Source organism: Halichoeres trimaculatus, unplaced genomic scaffold, assembly GCF_033239565.1.
Source record: "Halichoeres trimaculatus isolate MK-OKI-2021-1 unplaced genomic scaffold, fHalTri1.1 fHalTri1_scaffold_2, whole genome shotgun sequence".
Taxonomy (NCBI): Eukaryota; Metazoa; Chordata; class Actinopteri; order Labriformes; family Labridae; genus Halichoeres; species Halichoeres trimaculatus.
The window spans coordinates 4,807,460-4,821,218 of NW_027437180.1; the positions used below are offsets into that span (position 1 = coordinate 4,807,460).

Here is a 13,759-nt window from a genome sequence, read left to right on the forward strand (position 1 = left end):
TACCTCAGCACACCTTCATATAAGTGTTGTAGCATCCATGTCTCACTGTCTCAGACCTGTTTTAGCTCTGACCTGATGAGAGGGAGCTTATACAACATGTTATGACCCATCATGACCCATCACTGTATAAATGTTCTGCTTCATTATTCTTCACAGCAGCTTCAGTCAGAGATAACACACAAGTAACACAGAGAAGATGTAAATCTTTGGTCTGTGACGAACACAGAACTTAAATTCTGAAAATTGTTCTGATTAAGTCATTTTGTAATTACATTTGTTAAAGATACAGAAGATGAGTTTTCATCTTCTTAATGTGTGGGCATGTGGCTTTAATTGATGATAATAAAAACTTTACATCTTGACATCTCATAAGCACATTAGAGTTTCCATGGAGAGAGGTGGTGAATGAATCTGAGAATGACAGAGATTTCCACTCCCACATACTGAGGCAGCAAACTTTAACATAACCTCTTGGTTTGTGTGGACAGTGAAGTTTATTCCAGTTTGGTTTAATGAAGAAACAGAGGAACTGTGGAGGGATCAGTGCAACAGCCAGTAGATTTCACACCAGTACAAAAAACTCAGATCCCCCCCAAAAATTGGGATGTTGTGTAAAATATTCATGTGCACTAAATTGTTTGATTATTTGATGTGGTTTAAACTCTACATCTAACTAAAACAGAGCAGAGACAAAAATAGAATCCTGAAACCGAGAAATGTGGTTATTATGAGAAATGTTCCACAATGATGGTGTCAAGAATTTGGGGATTTTGTTGTCTACTGCACAGCCACCCATCCACCCATCCATCCATCCATCCATTCATCCATGTACTGTGGGTCCGTCCACCCATCCATCCATCCACCCATTCATCTATCCATCCATCCATTCATTTATCCATCCACCCACCCGATCTGATCCCAGAAGGTGGAGCTACAACACTGCAGTCCACTGACTGGTCGAAAGAATCGTCACTTACCGTGCGACAGCTGCTGTAGTTCTCCTGGTGGCACACAGTCTTCTCTGAAACGAAGCTTGATTGTTCTTTGAAACAAAGAGCCACATGGAAATAAAGAAGACGAATTGCTGGATGTCTTCCATAGTTCCTCTTAGCAGGGTAAACTGTGTCGCGCTGCTATGGCATCTCGCTATTTTTTACCTGATGCAGCTATCGGCATCCGGCTTACACGCCACCTACCATGAGGGGGCACAGTTGGCTGTGCAACAGGATCAGGCTTAACTAAACAAACCTGTTTCAAACCATACTGATCTAAACTGGGCATTCAAAGATTCAGAGAGTCTGGAGAGGAAATCACTGCATGGGCTGTTGTCTGTTCACAGTGTGTATCAAGACATAAACATGTTCCAAAAAGATGCTGATTAGTGGTTGGCATGGATAACTTACCCATCTGGCGCCAATGATGCAGGACAATAGAAACAAGTTTTAAAGCAAAATGTAACGCCATCAAGACAATGCCTTTATTTAGGAATACCTACTGTAATACATCAAGAAGATGCAGAGCTACACTCTGCATGTGTTACAACAGCATGGCTCTGTAGTGGAAGAGTCCACCTGCAATGCTGACTAGACAAAGAAATTATGACAAAAGAAACCTCAAACCTTTTTAGTGGCTTTAATTCTGGTACATAAACATAAAATGCTTGATCAGCTCTTTAAAAAAAGCTTGACAGTTTTTGTTTTAGTCTTTGCCATTTACATTAAGTTGAATTAAATATCTTTGCTTGATAAAATAAACTACAACTAAACTATCCTCAATTGACACAGTACCTACTAAAGTTTCATTTTCATTATTCCAGCCAGCAGTAGAAAGAATGACAGCCTGGATCAAATCAGAGAAAGAATGAGGACTAGAAATATCAGCAAAGCCAGGTCATTTTCAAAAACATGACAAACATAATTTCACAAAAAAAGCAAACAAGAAATAAAGAAAGACACATACATTTCAAGTTCCGTACACTGAAATGACTAAATAAGTGAACTTTATATGCAGAAATGTGTGCCCAAAAATCTCTCTTGATATATTTTCAGTGATAAAACACTAAGCTCGTCTTCAAATGTTAAGACAGTCATGGTTTTTGATGGGTGGATTTGTTCTGTTCAAGTTTCCTCATCAGTCATTAAGTGTGACAGCGATCCAGCTCACACTTAAGCAAGGAAATCATTGAAGGGAATTTAAAAATCATAATTGAAATAATAATTACACCAGTGCTATTTTTAATTGAAACTAAGGACACTCTCAGAGAAAATACTTTTTCTAATTTCATAGACCAGGCGCAGAGGAGCGCGTCCACACCTCCCTCCGTGCAAATGGCAGAGAGGGAGGAGAAAAGCCGTGAGTGGGTTTAACACAGCAGAGCGCTGTTTTCACCAATCAAATGAGCGCCTCTCCTCGCCTTCAAATGCCCTGCAGCCGAGGCGCAGCGTCTGATTGGTCTGGGTGATCCCCAACACCGCGGAAAGTGTGCTGGAAAGACCCGGTAGCGGAGACGGTCAGAGCCGCTGTCCCTGCAGCAGGAGAATGGACAGGTTGGTTCCTGTCCATGGTTCCTTTGTCATTAATAGGAGTACAAAATGAAGAGACAGTTACACAGCTGGCTTATCCATTCAGAATACTTTTGATCCACCTGCACTCCTGGTTTGTCATCGCCAAGCAGAACCTTTGGTGATATACTTTATACTCTACTGTTGTCTCTACCTCATCCTCCTTACAATAATGTACTCCATCTTTTTAGATCACGTTAAAAATAAAGACTAAATCAGAGAAATATGGGAAATCACAGGTAAATCCTGAGTGACATACATTTATTTTGTTTCTTTTGTCGTCGTCTTTTCTCTCCCTCTTTTCTTTGAATTAAATGAAAAGAGAGAAGCCAGATATAAACTCAGTATCAGATGTCAAGACTGTTTATTGTTTAATTGTAAGATGTGCATCAAACTTCCAGCTGCTGTTAGGTTACCTTTCCATTATAACTAACGGCTTTAATCTGACATCAGATGTGACGGGACAGTTAATATAGATACAAATGTATATGCTGGTTTAGACGGTTACATTAAATAGTGATTGCTGTGATTGTTTACTGCATTAAAATGTGCCTGACACTCTGGAAACCTGCCTCTGAGGCTTTGTTGACCTGTGCGCACATGTGCGCCTGTCACCAAATTACAGCTGCGGAGGGTGTGCTCTGCTTTGCGCCGAGAGTACACCAGGTTGGAGCTGGCGAGCTTTCAGCGCACTTTCTGCACTGTTTTTAGCACGAAATTGTCACTGCAACAACATGAATCTGCTGACACCTCCCCCTGGTGCGCCGTCAACTCCCCCTGGCGCGCTGTCGCACCCATCTCTGCGCAGACGGTCTACCAAATTGTCAAATTGGCAGTGCACGGCGGTGGGCCGCACAAAATTAACACTGCGCGGGGTGCACCAGGCTTGCGCCCCCTGCCCTGCGCCACGAAATTAGAGCCCTAAATGTCACACAAGACTTTAAACATGTCTCAACAGACGTGAACATTGTAATATGTGTACAGTTTGAGAGTTTTTGATCATTTTTGACATTTTATTTACTTATTTACTTTATTTTTTAACTATGAGCTACAGGACCAGGGATAACAATGTGAGTCTTTAACACAGCTGATTGGCTGACATCAGCTGTTTGAAGTTAAATATCTAAACTCAGAAATCCCCTCTAAACTCTATATAAACATTCATTACGTCAAAGTTATATAAACAGTGGTCCCTTTACTTTCAACCCATATTTCCTTGTTTTTAGGGTCTAAATTTCAAAACATCCAAATCTTTAGTTTGTGAACAAATATCTACAACAGTAACATCGACCCTACAAGCCTGAGCTGTAATTGGGCATTGTGCAAATTTGCAAGTTTGCTAGCACGTCACACTCAGATGCTAATTATTCTAGATCTCTAGCTAACACTGTGAATGAGTGCATGCAAGAATACTGAATTCAGAATGTTTAAACAGCAATTCCTCTGTGGTCACTTTTCACCAATACCTCCCTGGTGTCTTTCATAAGAGCTTCAAACCTCTTCCACATTAAGCGATATTTGAGCTTTTACATGATTTCATTTTATTATTCAGTTCTGTACCGCTATCCCTCCCTGAGACACTTCTGTTTGAGAGGATGTTTAATTTGTTGTTTCCGGTTTTATTGTGACTGTGTGCTGATTTAAATCAATATATTGTCTCGATCTTTCCAGGGGAATATTTTCATCACATTGAAATCCTTCCAGTTAAACAAGAGTTTCATAAAACTAGAGATAAAATATGCAAACGCGTAGGATTGACGGTAAACAAAAACAGAAAACCAAATGAGCCTGCTCGCATTCAGCAGGACCACACTCTCTGAAAACAACTCCACAAAAACACCATTTACCCTGAGGAGGATTTAGAAAATCAATCTCTAATTTTCTGTCTTTTCAGTTCTTTTTTGTTTGATAAGTTCTTCTTTCGAAAAGAATCAATAATAAAATGTTTTCTTCTTGACAGAGCACAAAAGCAACAACAGCATGTAAGAGTTTCACATGTCGACAGAAAGAGTGCAGAAAAGTAAAACATCTTATTTTTTTTGTGTGCCAAGTTTTTGTCCTGCTTTAACCACTGTGTGGTACTGAGTCGTATCTCTTGGTAAAATGCAATGAAGGTTGTTCACAGCTGTATCGTTTCTTTTTGGCTAACAGAGGGAAAAAAGCTCATCTGGGCAAATTTAAGAGAAATGTTCAGAATGTATAAATACCAGTGAAATCATGGACTGGGCCCGTGAGCTCATAACAAACCACACTTTTCTAGATCTTTCTTTTCTTCAAGTCAGCCACCAGGCAACCATTTCCCTCTTTCACCTCCTGTTTCTCCCCCTTTACCCCTCCTGATGCTCCTCCCCCTCTCCCTCCTTCACACTGGCATTCTCCCCTCTGGGGCGATGACCTCCGACCACTCTCCTTCTGGCTTTGGGTGAGTCAGCCCCCTGGTCCCCTTCGTCCCACAGCTCTGCTCCCATTTCATGAACCACATGCCCCTCATCCAAATCGTCTTCCTCCTCACTCTTCTCAGAGTCCGACTCGTCCGAGTTGTCCTCCTCTAGGTACCGGTAGCCTTTGACCTGCAGAATAAAACAATTTTTTTTGAGAAGGGAAGAAAAGAGGGTGATGTGCACTTCAGCTGGGGGGAAAGGGAACAGGAGGGCAGCTCGACAGACTTCTTGTTTCCAAGAAGTGAACATTTGTTTGTCTTAATTTCCAAAACACTCTGTATAATTGGGTAACACTTTACTTTAGAGGTCTGCAAATTTAATTGCACGGTAGTAATTAGACAAAGTTTTTTCGTAATTCTTTAAAATTACACTCCAAATTTCATGAGAACTTGGTGAAAATTAGCACCTAACTTCTGGCCAGATTCTGATTTGCAGAATGTTTCTACAGCCTTCAGTTGTATCATGTGAAACATTATAGGACTAATCATAAAGTTTATCATTTTAAATGTGATCTCAATTATGCATGTCAACAAACTCAGTACTAAAGAACTTGGTGAAATTAAATAACAAATAGCTTACTATCAACTGCTTATTGGGAAATGGAATTATACACTTTATATTTCAAAGGTAATCATCAGAGAAACAATGAACCTAACTTCTGTTTTCAAGAACTAAGCAGCTATTTATCACCTGCTTCTCTGGAAATAACAGAATTTTTGGGAAACTTTAAAAACATTTGTTGGTGGGTTGTGATTTAATGTCAAATAAATTATTTGCAAATCGTCACCTTCTTACCTCGCAATTTGGAGTAAATTTCAAAGAAACTGGAAAAACAGTAATCTACCAATTGTGACTTGCAACAATAAATTAGGACATTATTAAAGGTCCCATATTGTGCAAAAATCTCTTTATTAAGTCTTTTAGTTAAATTTGTGGGTCTTTGTCTTTCCTCCCAGCCCACAAAATGTGATATTTAATGACTAAACCTGCACTTAGTAGTGCTTGTGAATGTAAAATCCTGACCTAAAACGAGCTGTTTGGAATTTCCAGGGTTTGCCGACGTCAGCGATTCCCTTTTTTGACCAATCAGGAGCAAGTCTGACCTGATTGGTCCACCGGAGCGGATACCCCCGAACCCACTCCCCACCTACTCCCTTCTCCGCTGCTAGAGAGAAATCTATCCGGGGAGGAGAATGCCAAAGTTGAAGAGCCATCACTGCTCTGATTTGGGCTGTAAACAGCCACATGGTTCCACAAGCTTCCCATCTCGGAAGAAGATAAGACTTAGTGGCTAGAGTTCATTTATGAGGGAAATGTGGAGTGGAAATGTGAGTATTTCAAATGCTGTGTGCTGTGGAGCAGATGTAAGAGTTTTTCCTCAGTGTCTCCCCTGTCTCTGTGTTAGCTTCAGGATGCTAACTCTAGCTGCAGTTAGCCTGTTGTTTTAGCCTGTAATGTTACGGTAAACAAGCTTCACTGTTTTCTACATTTCTACATTCTACAAACATTGTGCACTCGGAGCTCGTGGTGTCGCTCTCAGTGACGCTGAAGAGTGGGGCGGTATCAGCGGTGTCTCATTTACACATGAAGGTCACGCCCACTAAATCAGAGCGTTCTGAACAGAGGGGCTATGAGAGCCTGGAAACAATGCTGCTGTGCTTGATTTATTGGCTTTTTGGACCAAAACATGTTACTACCATTTCATGAAGACATCAATGATCCATATTAAACTGCAGAAAAGGAGCAGAATATGGGACCTTTAAAGAAATTATGACAGTATCAGACACCACGTGGAATATTTAAAGTATAAAAGCCACATATGAAAGCCTGCTGTGGACCTGCCAGACTTTAGCTGCTACAACTATTGTGGTCTCACCATCATCGTCACTACAACACAAAACTGTGAACTCTCTTCCTCTTTCTAACAGCTAAAATACACCAAATGTGTCTGCAGTGGGTCTCGACAGGAAGTCGTGATAGAAAACTACCTTAAGTCATCCAGAGACTTTCAAAATAAAACAGACCGTCTCAAATCAGTTCATATTTAGCTTGACTAAATAAACTAGATAAATGGACATAATGAGTGGAGTCAGACCAGGAGTCAACAGGTTTGAGGTTTTACAGCCCAACATGAATGAAGAGAGGCTTATCAATGGAGAGGGAAGAGCAGGAACTTCTCAGTTCGTGACTCCAGCTGTCTGTTAGTCAGTGCAGCTTGATGGACTGAACATGGAGTGGATGTAAGTTGACAAACGTAAGCAAAACGCAACGGTACAGAGTCTGACTGCAGACAGATCTGGTGTATTTCAGGCGTGACTCTAGCACAGTCTCAGCAGATGTCTGGTTCTGACTGAGGTTTCTGCCTATTAGACAAAATTCTTCCCTGCCATCTTAAACTTTGTAAACTTGTTGTAGACATTGTAACATCGTCAACTTGCTAAATGCTGCAAAGGTCTCTACTCATGGTGGGTTTAGATAAGATCAGACTCTTTATCTTGTCTTGATCACAGACTGTATAAAACAGGGACGTAGTCTCTGTGACGTCACCTTCCTGTTCCTGATACCGTGAAATGAAGTCAATGCTCCAGCTTTCAGTTTCCTTTCAAGCAGCAACAGGGCGCCTGTCAGTCACATGAGCTGAGCTGTGTCTCTGATTGGACAATCAAATGATTGAATAACTTCTAAACCGCTGAAATAGAAAAAAATGTACCTCCTGTACAGTGAGTGCTGATAGACAAATTGCAATTCAGATCCAGGCTGTTTTTTTAACCAGGCTGGTAATACACTTTTTAATGCTGTGAAAGTCTGTTTTTTTTATGGCTGGGTGTGTACGTGACTCCTGGTCTTTCTGCAGCCAGAGTTTAAGCGAATTCTTGATGACCAGCAACTTTGAGCACCTCTGCATGGGCTTCATTTTCACTGACCGGATGTTGCCCCTTAGGCTGTATTCAGACCAGAAAAGTCTTTTGGTCCACTTGTTTGGTCCGGACCAAAAGCGGACTTTATTTTTTATCGTTTGGTGCGGTTCGTATTCAGATTGTACTTTTTGCAAGTGGACTTTATTCTGTAAACACATCCACGTGTGTGACGCTCTGTGCTCACATTGGACAGCACTGACAAAGACGGCACACAGAATACAGACCAGGAAATGGAGGTAAACATGTGTTTGTGCTCTTATTAGAGCTGCAAAATCATTTTCAGTTTCAAGAGCAGCTCCTTCAAAGCAGGCTTAAAAACGCTCCATTTCAAATTTTGGAACAGCGAAGACGAATGCGCGCAGCAAGGAGCCGCTATGCTCTGCGTGTCCTGACCCACAACATGCTAGCAACAGCGTGGCTAAACAGAAGACGGAGGATCAGGTATGAACCAAAGATGGTTAGGTTACGGTGGCTTTATAGGCCCAAAAGGCGCATGTATCCTGTAGTTAGTTCGGATGGACCTTGGTTTGTATTCAGACCTGCACCGGAGAACCACGAACCGCACCAGAGTTCGTTTGGAACCAGACCGAGACCACCTCAAAAAGTGGGTCTCGGTCTGGTTGTTTGGTCTGCACCAGGGTTCGTTTGTGTCTATTCACACCTGCATGAAAAATCCGCACCAGCGTGGGAAACGAACCCTGGTCCATTTAAAGTGGACCACACAGTCCAGGTCTGAATACGCCCTTAGTCTTGATGTTGGGTCTTTGTTCGTTTTATAACATGATCAGGTCTAGACAGGCTAATATTTTTGGAAGGGTCTTGTGAAAACTTTTGATGTGACTTGGCACTATATAAATAAAGACTGAGTGAGAGGACGTGTTCCTGCACACTTTCTGGTCCCTGTATCTTGAGACTCTGTATTTGTTACACCTGAAATATGAAACAGATATATAATAACTTTTGAAAGCACCTCTCACTCACTCTTCATTTCCAAGGTTTGAAGCTTTCTCCGCTGTAGCCCTCTGCATCTCTCACCAGGAGTGAAAAATGCACAGGCCCAAAAATTCCAAATATAAACCAATCCAATTCAATGTCTGAGGCCCCGCACCACAGGAAAGGTGATAGTCTGAGCCCCCTGAGACAGTCTGCAATCTCAGTGGTGAAATGAGTCCCCTCTTTCCCCTGCTTCATATCTGACTGCACCTGCTCTAAACACGTGTTTCTATACAGCCTGCTGCGTCACTGCTGTTTATCATGAAGCATGAGGGCAATAAGAAAAAAAAACCTTCACAGCAGGAAGGCTGATGAGCAATAAATTCACTGTGCTCACATCCACATTGCAAAAACATTGGAATCCAAGCAAGTGTTTATCTTCACTTAACATCAAATTTGTCTTACTAGACTGAAGATGAGCCTGAATTTCTTAAAAAAAGGGCTGACAACAAGGTCAGAAAAATCTGCTTTTCGAGTTTTTTGATATACGAATAATGTCACAAAAAAAGAAAGCAGACAAGTACATTTTTCTTACCTTGTTTTACTGGATTGGAGCTAAATGTGGCTTAATGAAATTAAGACATAAACTCTTGCTTAGCCCTCTACAGCATGGCATTACCCTGAGGTTATGTTTTCTTATAAAACAACAAAATGCTAGTAGAATTACAGATTTTTTCACTAATTTTACACAATCAAAGAAAAAAATCAGAGCTATAAGGTTATTAACCTTTATTTTATAAAGTGTTTTTTTTCTGTTTTTCAAAAGCATTATACAAAACTGTAAAATTACAGAAATTATCTGTAAAATGATATCCCGGATGGTTTTTTTAGATATTGTGCCAATAATTGCATAGATGTGAACCCTGTACCCTCCTCACTCATGGTTGCAATTCACTGTTAAAAAAAGAAACTTTAAAAAAATGGTAAAAGCACTGGAAGCAAAGTTCCCAGACAAATACCGTAAAATTACAGTCAAACACTGTAAACTCCATCAGTTGGTGTCCTAAATTGTACTATTTCCTTATTTTTCACATTAAAGACATTTTTTATTGTGACAGTGCTTGTAACCATGAGTGAGGAGGACACACTGTGGATATGAGAACCTGCTATACGGGACCACACCATGTTTGTGCTCAACGGCGCGAACCGGCTATTGGCGTTTCAAGACGCCGATCAGCTGTTTGCGGAAGGCGTACTGGCTGTCTGTGCTCCAAGGAGCAGACCAGCTGTTTGTGCTCCATTGTGCAGACCCTGTACCCAGTGATTTTTACATTTTGTTTTTGATAAAAGAGATGTATCAATGGTCTTTGCTATGTTGCTCAAGTTAAAAAATCAGTGTTATTTGAATTACACAGCCAGTCCATGCAGTGTTGCACAGGCAGCATGGTCCCCCAATGCAATACTTTCATGTTCAGCAGAGTATTTTATCCTCTATGTGCCCTCCTCACTCACAGTTACAAAACACCATCACAACAAAAAGTATTTTGCTGTAAAATAACTGTATTTTTCTGCAGAACTCTTTGCACTGTCACTATATTAAAGGTGTTTGACTGTAATAATTTAGGAAAAATCTGTTAGATAATGTTTTTTTCTCTAAAATTACATATTTATACAGTAAATCTGCAGACAATCTTTAGTTTTACGTACAGAGTTTGTTTTTATACATTACAAATTTGTTATTATACATGGGAAAAATAGTATTTTCACAGGAAATTACTATAAGTTGATTTGATTGCAATTTTACGTTATTTGTTTGGAAACTTTGCTGCCAGTGCTTTTACCTTTTTTATTTTGGATTTTCTTTTTTTTTTTTTTTTTTACAGTGTATGACATGGCATTACCCTGAGGTTATTAAATTGTCCCTTCAACTCTATGGATATCTCTCATTTGAAAATAAAGACCACAAGACATTTCTTTAGCCAAAAAGTAACAGGTGATCACTGGGTGACACCACAGGTGGTGGGGATCCCTATTTGTAGGCACAAATGTTACTTTTATTAATATAATTTCACACATACAGACAGTTGCTTTGTGCATGACTAGTAGCCTAAATCAGTGTTTCCCAATCCTGGTCCTGGGGGACCCCTGCCCTGCATGTTTATTATGTTCCTGACTCCAACACACCTGATTCAAATGATCAGCTCGTCATCAAGCTCTGCTTGCCTGATAACGAGCCATTCATTTGAATCAGGTGTGCTGGAGTGGGGTAACATCTAAAACATGCAGGGCAGGGGTCCCCCAGGACCAGGGTTGGGAAACACTGGCCTAAATGATTTAGAAAAGAAGTCAATACTTATAAATATTAAATATATCAAAAAATACTTTGTTTTGTAAAGTTTAGTTGGCAAAAATGGTAAGTTTTGCTTGTTTTATTTTTGGACATACCCAAATGATGACATTTAACTCCCCTAAAATGTCTCATGTATATAATAATAATAATAGTGAATTTTATTAATAACGCACTTTACATTTGGAGGCAAATCTCAAAGTGCACAAGAAGGAAAGATAAAAACTATAAAAACATTAATAAAGACAATTAAAAAACAATAAAAACATAAAAAATAAAAAAAACAGTAAAAACAGTCAGTAATAATTGTAAACAACAGAATTAATCCGGACAGGCAATATGGAATAAAAAGGTTTTTGGTTCTTTTTTAAAAGAGTCCACCGTCTGTGGAGCCCTCAGGTGGTCAGGGAGGGCGTTCCACAGACGGGGAGCAGCAGCCTCGAAGGCCCTGTTGCCCATAGTCCTGAGCCGAGTCCCGGGCGGGCGCAGGCGGTGCAGTTGGCCTGACCGGGTTCTGTCTGAAGTGTATGGGTGGAGGAGTTCAGTGAGGTAGGTGGGGGCAGCACCGTGCAGACAGTGATGGGTGTGAAGGAGGATTTTAAATTCAATGCGGAGGTGAAAGGGTAGCCAGTGCAGAGTGCGAAGGATAGGGGTGATGAGGTCATGTTTCATCAGGGTGCGTAATTTTTTTGTTATTCCTCAATAAGGACCCAAAAGCCACCAAAAAGTGGGGTAATCCCCCCCCCCCCCCCCCCCCCCCAAAAAAAATAAATAAATAAATAAAAAAATAAATAAAAAAATAAAAAAATAAATAAAATAAAATAAAATAAAATAAATTAATAATTCCAAAGAGGGTTAGAAATTGAAAAATATAAATAAAAAATAAGAAAAGAAAAGTTGTGTAAAGAGGCCAGACAAAACAAAAACATGAGGATCCTCAGGAGATAAAGCAAAACTCACTGATGGAGGTTTACATCAGCACGCAGATAGCAGTTAAATTACAGCATAATACTTTGATCTTCATGCTGATTTGATTAGCAATCACAGCGAGTTCACAGCATGTTTTTAATCTCTGTAAAGACTCTTTAAAGAGAAGCAGGTAGTCATAGTAACAGCATTTCTAATTTGCACTTTTCTGTTAGACTGAACCAAAGGTTCAACGTATTAAAAGCATTAAAAGTGGAAAATTAATCACAAGCAGCGTCTCTTTTTGTCTCGGTCAGGAAGCATCAGACAGAAATATGATACTGAAGATTAATGACAGGCTGTGAAGGATGTCAGACTTCTGCTTGACTCTCATCTTCTCTGCCTTTTTCAGAGATTTGACGGACAGTGACCCACTGCACAGACTCTGAAGATGCTTCTGGTGATTTATACTCAGTGTTCCTGTCGTACTCAGTCTGATAGTTTCAGTGAAAAATCTGAGACAACCTCATACAGATATTCTTCATATTAGTATTCATCACATTAACTTCGAGAGATGAAGTTTGGCAGAACTTTTTCTTATTTCACCTTGACAGACTTTCAGGTGAGTTGCAAGAATATAAAAATCCTTCCTGTAAAACTCACTGCTGAGATACACAGTGCGCTCAAAGAGAGTCAAAAAGTGACTCCAGACGTGTGTTTTCTAACTTTCCAAACAGATCTCCCCTGCTCCCTCCCTCCCCACAGAGAAGGTCAATCATCCAAATGATGAAACACAAGGCAAAGCCCACTCTACTGAAGGAGGAACTTTGAAGGTTTAAAGTTTTTACATGCATGACAGACACTGATCTTTACTTCACAAACAGTGGACATCACATTCAGCTGTCGTTACCTGGGGAGGAAAAGGCTCAGAGAGTGGGAAAGCTATGGTAGGTGATTTTTTCAGAGCCTTTTTTGTGATACTTGTTGCAATTATTTACTATCCAAAAATAATAAAAGCTCCAAAAGATAAATAAATAACGTTTTGTGTCTGTCAAAGGTTTACACTGTGTCTGCGGACATACTGCCCACCTGACCCCATGTGAAACGGTTTCCCCGTGCCTTTCCACATGACCTACATTCACCACAGGAGTGTGATTACTTTGAATGAGTCCACCTGTGCCTGGCTGCTCAGCATGGAGCTCCTGATTAGTTTTTTTTTGTACACTTACCAGCCACTTTATTAGGCACACCTGTCCAACTGCTCGTTAACACAAATTTCTAATCAGCCAATCACATGGCAGCAACTCAGACTCAGTGCATTTAGGCACGTGGACATGGTCAAGATGATCTGCTGTAGTTCAAACTGAGCATCAAAATGGAGAACAAAGGTGATTTAAGAGACTTTGAACGAGGCATGGTTGTTGGTGCCAGGCGGGCTGGTCTGAGTATTTCCATCTCTAGGGTTTACAGAGAATGGTCCCAAAAAGAGAAAATGTCCAGTGAGCAGCAGTTCTGTGGGACAAAATGCCTTGTTGATGCCAGAGGTCAGAGGAGAATGGACAGACTGGTTGGAGCTGACAGAAAGACAACAGTAACTCAAATAACCACTGGTTACAACCGAGGTCTGCAGAAGAGCATCTCTGAACACACAAC

The 13,759-nt window shown here is 40.5% G+C and overlaps 1 protein-coding gene across 2 annotated transcripts in view; it reads right to left on the minus strand.

Moving 5' to 3' along the window:
* Positions 1–1,505: 1,505 nt before the first annotated feature.
* The window catches only part of unc93b1 (unc-93 homolog B1, TLR signaling regulator), a 33,893-nt gene continuing 21,639 nt past the window's right edge, over positions 1,506–13,759 (minus strand). The window contains exons 13-14 of one of the 2 annotated variants that reach the window (XR_012599839.1): positions 1,717–5,131; positions 1,507–1,668 (exon numbers count right to left, since the gene is read on the minus strand). Coding sequence is in view for 1 of the 2 variants with exons in the window: in XM_074693294.1 (XP_074549395.1) it covers positions 4,889–5,131 (243 nt within the window). In the remaining variant the exon portion in view is untranslated. Of the gene's footprint in view, positions 5,132–13,759 lie in introns of both variants that reach the window. The other variant, XM_074693294.1, reaches the window with a different exon arrangement.